Here is a 12257-nt window from a genome sequence, read left to right as displayed (position 1 = left end):
TAAACAAACTCGAGCCGAAGCTCTCGCCGTGCTAGAAGCGCCGCGGACAGAGTTTTACCTCACGCTTCCAATTCTCTCGTCCTGTCGCTCTATCGCCGCGGACAGAGAATACTAGAGTGAATAAACAAACTCGAGCCGAAGCTCTCGCCGTGCTAGAAGCGCCGCGGACAGAGTTTTACCTCACGCTTCCAATTCTCTCGTCCTGTCGCTCTATCGCCGCGGACAGAGAATACTAGAGTGAATAAACAAACTCGAGCCGAAGCTCTCGCCGTGCTAGAAGCGCCGCGGACAGAGTTTTACCTCACGCTTCCAATTCTCTCGTCCGGTCGCTCTATCGCCGCGGACAGAGAATACTAGAGTGAATAAACAAACTCGAGCCGAAGCTCTCGCCGTGCTAGAAGCGCCGCGGACAGAGTTTTACCTCACGCTTCCAATTCTCTCGTCCTGTCGCTCTATCGCCGCGGACAGAGAATAATAGAGTGAATAAACAAACTCGAGCCGAAGCTCTCGCCGTGCTAGAAGCGCCGCGGACAGAGTTTTACCTCACGCTTCCAATTCTCTCGTCCTGTCGCTCTATCGCCGCGGACAGAGAATAATAGAGTGAATAAACAAACTCGAGCCGAAGCTCTCGCCGTGCTAGAAGCGCCGCGGACAGAGTTTTACCTCACGCTTCCAATTCTCTCGTCCTGTCGCTCTATCGCCGCGGACAGAGAATACTAGAGTGAATAAACAAACTCGAGCCGAAGCTCTCGCCGTGCTAGAAGCGCCGCGGACAGAGTTTTACCTCACGCTTCCAATTCTCTCGTCCTGTCGCTCTATCGCCGCGGACAGAGAATACTAGAGTGAATAAACAAACTCGAGCCGAAGCTCTCGCCGTGCTAGAAGCGCCGCGGACAGAGTTTTACCTCACGCTTCCAATTCTCTCGTCCTGTCGCTCTATCGCCGCGGACAGAGAATACTAGAGTGAATAAACTAACTCGAGCCGAAGCTCTCGCCGTGCTCATTCTACCGCCGCCGTGCTGAAGCGCTGCGGACAGAGAATACTAGAGTAAGTTAGACGAGCGAGCTCGGGCTGTTGGGTATGTCAAGAACAATGTCGCTGCAGCGCGCGCTTACTGCCAAGGAAGTTGTAATGGCTGCCTTGTCATGATAGCGCGCGCCCCTTCCACAGCGCGTTGCTGACTAGAGCGCGGCTTACGTCATAGCACGCGCTCACTGTCAGAGCATAAGGGCGTCGGAAAATGGCTGCCAAGCTAAGCCCTTTTTTCACTCTATCACTTCCAGTCCCCTTTATTCAGGCGGCTGGAAAGGTTTTTACACTGTAGACAAAGTGTCCACTACACAGTGTGCACCCCTACATAAGCACTGTTAATTCAGCCTCACAAAATCACAAATAAATCCCGCCGCGGCCGGATTACACCATATAAAGTCAACTAGCCTTATTGCAGTCAACTAGCCTGTGGTCAAACACGCTTGTCTGCATGCGCGCTTTCAGTCTAGACTAGAGCATAACGGCATTGTGGAATGGCTCGCATACCACCCGCACTTCCTTACATTCTCCCAGTTCCCTTAAGTTAAGTGACTGGAGATGAAATATTGCAGTCAACTAGCCTGTGTTAAACACGCTCGTCTGCACACTAATGCTGTGTGCGTTTACCCCTGTGGATTTGCTCACTGGTTTGCACCGTGGGTATTCTACGTAGGTTGTGCGCCACTGCACATTGTTTACACTACACACAAAAGAGCTTTCTATGTAGGAAATGTGCCCACTTTACAGTCTGCACTCCTGCACCCAAGCACTTTTCACAAAGTTCACTCTCGCACACACAATATAAATGTGAGGCGTGCGCCCACTGCAAAGCCTGCACCGCCAAAACTAACACTATCCCCACAGTGTTAAAAGCAGTGTTACAGCACAAGCAACCCGGCTAACAGGCCCCTATTACTAAGCGGCCAGCCCCCGAATCTAATTCAACCCCTGGCTTTACGAGCCCAGGCCTGGCAGGCCATTCCTGGTATATAATATTGGGTGTTGAACATATAAAACGAGGTTCTCGCTACAGTTTTGCTCGCAGACCCCGCGATTCAAGCCGTGGTCGAGCCCTCTGTAAGAAGCAGTGTCAGTCACGTGCTTCTCGCTGAGGCATTGAGACTGTTAAAGGAGAGAGCGGCGAAAACAGTACACCCGACGCTAGCGAGTCAGGTTTTTACTGTCGCTAATTCCTCATGCCGAAAATGGGTGGCGGTCTCAGGCCCATTTTCCAGGCATCTGAACAAAGCACTTATGACACGCTCGTTTCAAGGTGCTGACGGTGAAACAAATCCTCGCGCACATTCGCCCCGGGGATTGGGTTTTCTCAATAGATCTGAAAAACGCATACTTCACGTTACGATAACCCCCCACCCCCACTACAGGCCATTCTTGAGATTCGCCTTCGAGGGGCAGGCTTATCAGTACAGTCATTGTCATAGACTCAAGACTTACGGCATAAGAACCACCACGTCTTGATAATGTACATAAAATCGCTAGGGCAGCCGAGATCAGACTCTGTTCACTGCATGGCTAAGCATCTCCTTTTATGGGCAGAGCACAATCTGAGCTCCCTAAGGGCGGCTTACGTGCCAGGTATTCTGAATCAGGGTCCGGACATGTTATCCAGAGGACCCATGTCCCCAGGGGGATGGTCCCTTTACCCGCAAACAATTCAGCTTGCACAGCACACGCTGCCCAATATTTTTTCTGCAAACGCAGGGATGCCCTGGCCCATGTTGGCCCAGACTCCCTCTATATGTTCCCTCCGATCGCGATCCAGCTGCAGCCTGTGCTTTTTAATAGCCCCACTTTGGAAGAACCGCACATGGTTCTCCATACTGTTTCAGCTGTCAGACACAGCCCCATGCCTATTCTGCCAATGAAAGGGAAGGTCTGGCATCCCAATCCCGAGCTGTGGGCCCTCCACGTATGGCCCATCAACGGTATCCGGGAACCTCTCTGACAAGTTATGAACACTATTTCGGAAGCTAGAGCCCCTGCTATCTGGCAGCTCTGCTTGAAGTGGTCAGTGGTTTTCTAACCAATGTGCTACGCGAAACATCGACGCACACTCATGCGAACTGGCGGAACCGCTCGCTTTCTCCAAGAGCTAATGGATGCGGGTCGTCCCCCCTCCATACTCGGGGTGTGTGTCTCCGCCATAGCAGCTAGCCACGCTCCTATCGCGGCACATTCACTAGGGAAAAGTGATCTTATTGTGTGTTTTCTTAAAGGGGCCAGGAGATTCAGCCCGCCTTGCCCCTACCTCGGTCCCTATTTGGGACCTCGCCATGGTTTTGGAGGCCGTGAAGGGTTCCCCCTCCTAACCACTTCAGAACACGAGCTTGAAGCACATATCACTCAAAACCGTTTTTCTGCTGGCTGTGGCCTCGGTTAACCGAGTGGGTGGCTTACCTGCACTCTCCGTGAGCCCTTCCTGTCTTGAGTTTGGGTCCAGCAACTTCAAGGTTGTGCTCAAACCGAGGCATGGTTTTATGCTGAAAGTGCTATCAACCCCTTCAGTATGCAGCTCTTTGCACTGCTTAACCCGCGTCTCAGAGAAAATAAGACGCAAACATATTCTGCCCAGTCAGAGCATTGAGATTGTATCTAGAGCGCTCCGCCCCCTTCAGGCAGTCGGATCAGCTCTTCATTGCTTCGGTGGCCGCACTAAAGTTTGTGCTGTCATGAAACAGTCTCTCACACTGGATAGTGGATGCAGTCCCACTAGCATATAGGTCCAGGACCTAACCTGTCCTACAGGCATTTAAGCCCACTCCTCTAGAGGCATGGCCTCATCTTGGGCTTGGTCGTGTGACATTTCTTTGGAAGATATCTGTGCGGCGGCAGGCTGGGCCTCTCCGTCCACTTTTATCAGATTCTACAAGTTGGAGGTTCCAGCTCTACAAGCAGGGCTTCTCTCCATCTAGGCTCTATCTTGACCCTGGCAAACAGATTGCCTTACATTTTGGCCTGTACACATTAGTCCTTAAGCACTATTCATTCATCATAAGATCCGACTATGTCCGATCAGCTGTTCAAACGAACCGACTCTTCCGGTTCTTCATTCCCCTTATAAGCCGCCTCTGTCGGTGTCTCGGGGGTTTATAACATGTGCTTTGGGTATACTGGGTCAGTCAGCACACACGGCGCTTTACATTGTGTTCCCATACGTAATACGAGGAACCTCTCTCGAAAGGGAACGTACTCGGTTACTTTCGTAACCTCGGTTCCCTGAGAGAGAGGAACGAGTATTACGTTCCGTGCCGTGTTTATGCTTCTCAGGTATCGCTTCAGTCGATCTTAAAACCTGACACCTATGGCGAATTAGGGTCTTATATAGCCTCCTGTATGCAAATATAAGCACCTTTTTCGGCGGGCTTCTGGAACGCCCCCCATTGGTTCGTTCCTCTCAGCCGCCTCACCATAGGTTCCTGCAGTTGCCGCAGCCCGGCCAATCAGAGCGCTCCTCGCGCTGGGCTATGGCCGTGCAGCTCACTGCGCTTTACATAGATACCTTTATTAAAAGTTTTGCTTCACATTCTCGAGAAAAGGAGTTTTTCCCATACGTAATACTCGTTCCTCTCTCTCAGGGAACCGAGGTTACGAAAGTAACCGAGTACGTTAAATATAATCTGATGCATTGTGGAGTGCAAAACTAAAAGCTGCTATGTATCAATGTTTTATTTCATTTACTACAACCCGGGAGTTGTTGCTCAATAAATGCTCAGCTGGAAAAGAAACAGGCAAACTTTCCATTTGGTCATTCAAACAGTGATGGAGATAAATAAGCAAAGGGGGTGGTGGGGGGAGGCAAGATTGAACTTTTTTTCCCTGTGGTGAAAACTCACCAAACTTTGTGTGTGTCTGTGGCTAATTGCATTCTCTATAATTTTAGGATGGATGGGATGTATGGTTGCCTAGCAACTAGTAGATAAATTTGCAATATTCATAACATCAGCCCCACTACACTGTTTGAGCTTGAGACTTAATATTTCACATGAGAGTCACTCTCAAATTTGCCTCAAGGACCACCATGCTCCACCATTAAGTTGTTTTTCAGTATTTGACATTTCAGGCAAAACCAGTGGCTAAAGACTTTAAACTAAAGGGTAGCACTTTATTTTGATAGTCCACTTTAGATATTATGTAGGATAGTCAATGCGACTTCATCTTCACAAAAGGGCACTGAGGGGGTAAAGCAACCAAAAGAGGAAGACTCACGAGGACCTTCTGAACCATGAAATGACAAAAAGGAGATTGCCTCAGTCTTTACCATTGTTACAGATGTCTTCTAATAGCCACTAGATTCTATATATGAACTGCTACTTGCAGCATTTTATAGTTTATTTTTAGTTTAATGAGACATAAAAGTCATAATGATTGCATATCAATTGGCTCATTTATATCAAATGTAAATTCTAAAACAATAAATTCTAAAGTAGAAGCCAAAAGTTTGAGACTACCAGTGAAAATGTTATTTGTCTAATTTTATATATATATATATATATATATATATATATATATATATATATATATATATATATATATATATATATAGCTTTGGAAAAAATTAAGTATATATAGCAGAAATGTCACCCCAGGCATTTTACAATAAGCCTGGCTTGAATGTTTCAGATTTCTAGCAAAAAATAATTAACAAAATTTTAAAAATGATAAAAGTTTAAGTACACTAAACCCTACCCTAAACCTAGTCCCAGCATCAGATGTCAAGCATATGGACCAGTGTCTGAACATCTGATGCATATGGCACACAAAATGGGAAACATTTCACAAGTTTCGAAGTTATCATCTGATTGGTTTAATTGTACAAGATTTACTGAAAACGTGTGTGTCATGTTCTTTAATGGTCTTCCTGGAAATAAAGCTGCTGTTACATCAAAGAATGCCATCGTGTTTGCAACTTATCAAGATCAACTGAATGCTGGATTTACAAAAGTATATGAAATATGCGACATAGACTTTACTTGCCAGTCTGTTATAGTCGGGGCATCGACATTACATTTTCACACCCCTAAACATAACGGTGAACAAAACGAACTGTGATTGGATGTCAGACGGTCAGATGGTCAGTCCTTAACCAAGGAAAACATTTATGAAGTCCAGACCTTCTGCCATCAATCTACGCAAGACTACACTAAACATAACCTATAGTGTAGGCAAGTAAGAGATAAAAACACTTTTGCTGAAGTAACCATGCCATTTGAGCTCTTTTAAATCGAGTGGCGTGGCTCGTGTTTCACAGGCTTTACCTGAGTGCTCTGTCTGTTCAGTGCTGTACCAAGTGAGTTCCCAAGCAAATATTCTTCTTTAGAAAAAGCATACATATGAAGCTGGTTATGTGATTCAAATGCCAAAATGTATTTGTTTACAAATCATGCCCTATGTGGCCACAGAGGCTAGTGGTTTTCATTTTTAATGGCCACAATTTTCACATCGACGGGAGCAGGTTTATTAGGCTGCTGTCACTTTAAGTCCCGATGCACAGATCCATTATACATTACACATGCGCTTTATTTCGCAACTGTTTATATTCACTTAAAACAAACCTGACTGTGCTTATGTGAATACTCTCCAAGACTGACATTTTGACATTATTTTGTGCGTATCTGACTGCTTAAGTGCAATAAGTGAACTCAATTGAGTCCTTACAGGGGGCTTTGGGTGTGAGCACAAAATCTGCATGAATGAATCAAATTGTGCAAAATACGCACAGTCCCACGCCAAAATTCAAGTCCAATAACAGCAAAAATATTCATCCGGAGCAAATGAAACAAGTGAGTGAGGGGAGGTGGGTTTAAGAGTCACTCACTGTCGGAGAGACGAGAGAGAGAAAGAGCAGCGGAAAATTAGTATTAGAAGCGTTGCAGATATTTCAGTAACGATATGTTTTGAAAATATATATTTTTGACAACACTACATTGAACTTAGTTTATTATTTCAGATGCCTTTTTAAAAGACTACTATTGAAAAATGTATATATTATATATAACATTCAATCCACCGAAGTGGCTAGAAGGAGTGATTGCGTAGCCCTGGTGCTCTATGATAAAATTGTTTTAAGGCTATAACATAGTATTGTTCAAGGAACTACTAGAAAATAAGTCTTTATTAATCCACAATCTGCCACCTTATTCATAATATGTGTGAAAAGTAATAAAAGTCGTTGGCATTTTACTGCCTCTAACATTCATTTCAGTTGAAAACTGCAGTGAACTGCATTTAGCTAGTACATTGTAAAATGTAGATAAAGGCACATTTTCCCAAAATAAATATTATTCATTCAAAATCATAAAGCTTTCTGTTTATCCCCATGGTTTGGATTATGTTTTGGATATCAGACGTTCTATGTCTACTGCATCTATTCTACACTAAAGCCTTGGAGAAACATTGCATTGCACTAGCTTACAGATGAAATACAGCATCTATTGTCATTCTCCAGACTTGCATAATCACAAATGTCCACAGGATAGTCTGCCCATTTCTTTTTCTACCATGTGCTTATATTGTCATTTTAATCAAGAGAGTGAAGGTCAGGAACTTCAGCACATCTTCCCTGAATTTCAATATCTGTCTGCTGTTGATTGGGGTTAAAAATAGAAGCCATTACGCACACCTGACACAGGGGAAATTGAATTCTGTCACTAACTCTCCACAGCCAACATGGCTGAGCCTTGATGGATCCGGTCTGTTGCCATGATGTCACTAAGAGCGTTCTGACAATTCAATCCTTGGTTTCATCTGAGAAAGTCGTAAAATCTGCGTTAAAGAACCCCGTTGCTCTTGAAACTGGGAAATAACAGTCGCCGAGAGAGCCTTAGAGATGTACACGACAAATGGCGCAGCATCTGTCTATAGCTGTGTGCATGTAAACAGTTGCTAACAGTCTCTAATTACTGATGTTGGTGTGTGAGAGTGAGTAATTCATTAAAGAGACTCACAGAGCACTGTTTCCTTCACAGTTCATTTCATCTAAAGTTGACTGAAACACCGCACGGGCTGGAACCGTGGCTTTAAACTTTTTGAAATGATATTTTCTGGCACTGTTATGGAAGCTTGTTTCAGCCACGGAATACAACAATTTAAAAGATAATTGAGAATTTTTAATCAGTTTTGAAAAAAAAAAAAATCTCACAATTGCATGTTTTTATCATGTAATTCAGAGAAATTATTTTTTTACGGATTACAATTCTTGGTGTGAACGGGCCTTTAGAGTCGCAGATTTATAAGTCATTCATTTATACAATGATTCAGATCATGGGAGGAGCTGCGGACAGAGAGAACTTTTTTTTTTTTTTTTTTTTACCTTTGCTTGTGACTGAGCTCCAGGATCCTCTGCACATCCTTCTTGGGCACTGCATCATCATTCTTAAAAGACTGTGGAGAAAGAACAGAAAAGTTGTGATTTATGATTTATGATATTGTATAGTATGCAAGTATTTCATCAGTTTATTTTTGGATTTGACATTGCAGATGACGCTATCAGATTTGTTCATCTTTTAAGATATGACCACCTCCCATATGCTATTTTTTTCCAGTAAGCCTGGGAAACCCAGTAAACAGAGCTTTACCAATTTGAGAGATGATGCTTTGGTGGGGCAGTTCCAAAGCATCTGTTTCCCTCCTCAGAGAAACATCAGCGAGATCAGAGGGAGGAAATCTGACTAATTCTCATTATAGCCTCATTTCCATTTTCTTTAATCAGCATACACCATGAATAATGGAATGCAAAACCTTGAAAGAAAAAAATTATGAAACCTTGCGCATTCAGATCATTTCTAGCATTGTGCATTGACAAAGTCTGATGTTTATAAGAATTAATATTTTTTTATTAAAATATGTACATTTTTATCCACTGTCAAAGTAAGGTAGTGGGATGTGGTTGTAGTAAAATATTACAGGCACTCTGGATGACATAAGTTAACGCCATTTATTATATTATTAAATGTATAAATGTCACAAGAAAGATGAACAATTGCTATTATTTTTAGTATTTTTTTCACTGTACTACAGGCTGATTTTTTTCTTTCTTAATGCGAAAAGGGCAAGACTGTCTATATGAGCAATATCACATGAGTAGGAGATGACTAAACAACTACAATCTCGCCAAAAAAAAAAATTACCTTCCGTGACACAATAACGGTAGTATTTGTAAAATTATAGGGGGTTTGCTCCTCTGCCATTGACGCACGCTGTGAGAAATGCTGCCAGTTCAATCAGATCCGGCAGATACAAACAGAGGGATATGGTGACACAAATTGTGAAATGAATGTAATGATATGTATGTGTGTGTGCGTGTGCGTGTGTATGTGGATGGATGGGTGGATGGGTGGATGGGTGGATGGATGGATGGATGGATGGGTGGATGGATGGATGGGTGGATGGATGGATGGATGGATGGGTGGATGGGTGGGTGGGTGGGTGGATGGATGGATGGATGGATGGATGGATGGATGGATGGGTGGATGGATGGATGGATGGATGGATGGATGGATGGATGGATGGATGGGTGGATGGGTGGGTGGATGGATGGATGGGTGGATGGGTGGGTGGGTGGGTGGGTGGGTGGATGGGTGGATGGATGGATGGATGGATGGATGGATGGATGGATGGATGGATGGATGGGTGGATGGGTGGATGGATGGATGGGTGGATGGGTGGATGGGTGGGTGTATGGGTGGATGGGTGGGTGGGTGCTTGGGTGGGTGGGTGGATGGGTGGGTGGGTGGGTGTATGGGTGGATGGGTGGGTGGACGGGTGGATGTTATATTTTTGTCAGTACAGAACAAGATTATTTCTAGTCCCTGACACCAAATAAATAGTAGTTCAAACTAAAGATTTTCGCCCAAAAAAGATGCAATCATTGATCCACTTATTAACTGACATCATCTAGAAACATAATAATAATATTATATAATGTGTCGGTTCCAGCAGTGATCATAGGGCAGCAGCAATTAAAACCACCACAGTGCACTTGACTTTCTTTGGCGTTAAACATATTGGTCATCACGATTGCTTTGTCGCCCCACTCGGACCCCTCTGTGTTTCCAGAGTCTAACAGCAGCAAAGCTTTGTCAGGGGAAGACCATCTGTGCAGCTGTTGAGTTGTATTGAGATTGGCATCGCAGTGTCTACGCAGGCCAAGCTGGCAGGAATGTGCCGGCACAAACACACAAACCCCTGCCAAGACTACAGGCTCCATCAGGCGAAGTTTAATGATGATGAGCAGCACTCTGGGGAGATCTCATTATAAAAATAAACAGTATGGACAGTAAATCTGCTCAACAAAAAGGTTAATTGGTCACATATACATAATTGATCACACTAAAAAAGGTCATAGTTGATCATGGTTTTACAAATCCACTGGAGATCTCGGACTTAACCTCCAGGGATCCAGCGGCTCGGCACAGGGCCAGGGATTCCGCGGCTGCTGTCCAGCAGACGATCCCAGAGGTTCGGCTACTCCTGCATACCCAACAAACACCACATAACATCCTAAAAGAACCATTCAACTGATACCCGCCCATTACTACACTGTAAAAAATTTGTAGTGGTTTTTGTTGGTTTAACTTAAAAAAGTAAGTAACCTGGTTGCCTTAAAATTTTGAGTTTATTGAAATTAAAAATTTGAGTTGATACAATGAAGGAAATTAGTTTAATAAATAGAAACTCAAAATATTTTTGAATCTGAACCACATAAAAAATGTGATAAATCATGAAAATAGCACAATTTGGCATGTTTCATGCGTCATCAGAAATAACACACATAATTACCCAATATGCTTACAAAATCTTTTAATAATATTTTAATAAAGGCAGTCGAATCTCAAAAAATTTTCATTGTATTAACTCAAAATTTTAATTAAAATGAACTCAAAATTTTAAGGCAACCAGGTAACTTTTTTTCTAAATAATTTTTTACAGTGTAGCATCCAGGAATCGCAGGAAAGAGTGACCCACTATAGTTCAACGAACAGATCTAACAGAAACACAACTGCATCAGAATCATGCTGACCCATTTCAATGATAGATATATTTCTCAATATATAAAAAAAAGCTCTTTCAAACTATTTCTGTCAGTTTTATTTACGCCGCTATTGTCCTTATCCATTAACACTCCAAGCACTTCAGCAGAACAATAAATCGCTCTATGAATTAGATTGAATGCATTTAGAGCGTATGTTTTTTTTCTCAGGCACCAGGGCCTGGTTGACTGCCATTGGACAAGGCAATCGAGTATTTGATTGACTGGCACAGATGCCTGAAATAATGCATTCTCTTTGTGGCGAATCTGTCTCCATATGTGCCAGCACTGCTTTACATGTCCACTTGCAAGGTTTACTAATGCAGCTTAGTTTTTTATAGCTGCGTAGTGACTGTTGTATTTTGCTGTAATTTAAATATTACTATGTGTTTTGTGTATTGGTTTAGTGGTTTCTTGTGTCCTGTTCACAGAACAAAATCCAACAGATAATTATGCTCAAGGATTTTGGAGTTTGCTCATGCAATAGTATGTAATATTGTGCTTTCATTTGCAATTGTTAGTTTAGCCAGGAAGTTTGCCCATCTTCTTCGGCTAACAAACATTGTGATGTACAAGAAATAAGCCCTATTTGTTGCTTGCGAATATTTGATAGCAATTTCTCATTTCATGGTTACAGTTTTTTTATTCGCTTTGGTAGTATTTTTAAGTAAGGTGTAAATTTTCAAAACACTTCAAATTGAAACACAGCTTAGTCATCCTTTCAAAACCTTAGCTCATGCTTTCATTCAGTTGCACATATTTTCAGCACACATTATCATTGTTTCAAACACAAGAACATTTGGTTTAATCACCGAAACACAATTGTAGGATCTTTATTCAATTTAGTACTTTTAACAATCAATTCATCCAACAGGAAACAATGCAAAATACATGTTTCAAATCACCCTTGTTGCTGAATTAATTACAGTAATACAGGCTACAGGTGGCACATAAGAAAAAATGCTTACATTAACTAACTTATGTAATTGAATCCATAATGTTTGTAATATTATCTATTCAGTGTGTTATCAAAAGATAAGATAAAGTTGTGACACAGCTATGAGGTTCTGGGCTATAGAACAGAGTTTGCTGCCAATAGAGTAAATGTTCTCACTGTGCCGTATGACTGAATCTATACTGTAGCTGACCTTTATAAGGGTGAGTTACAGTAATGTGTAG

At 42.8% G+C, this 12257-nt stretch overlaps 1 protein-coding gene across 1 annotated transcript in view; it reads right to left on the bottom strand.

Annotated features, from left to right (window-relative positions):
• The window catches only part of luzp2 (leucine zipper protein 2), a 147434-nt gene that overhangs the window by 40386 nt on the left and 94791 nt on the right, over positions 1-12257 (bottom strand). Inside the window, exon 3 of the mRNA XM_067419021.1 lies at positions 8361-8431. Coding sequence (XP_067275122.1) covers positions 8361-8431 — 71 coding nt within the window. The remainder of the gene's footprint in view (positions 1-8360; positions 8432-12257) is intronic.

This window comes from Pseudorasbora parva, chromosome 16 (assembly GCF_024679245.1).
Source record: "Pseudorasbora parva isolate DD20220531a chromosome 16, ASM2467924v1, whole genome shotgun sequence".
Classification (NCBI taxonomy): Eukaryota; Metazoa; Chordata; class Actinopteri; order Cypriniformes; family Gobionidae; genus Pseudorasbora; species Pseudorasbora parva.
Note: the sequence above shows the minus strand (reverse complement) of the source record. Positions and strands in the feature narration are given on the sequence as shown.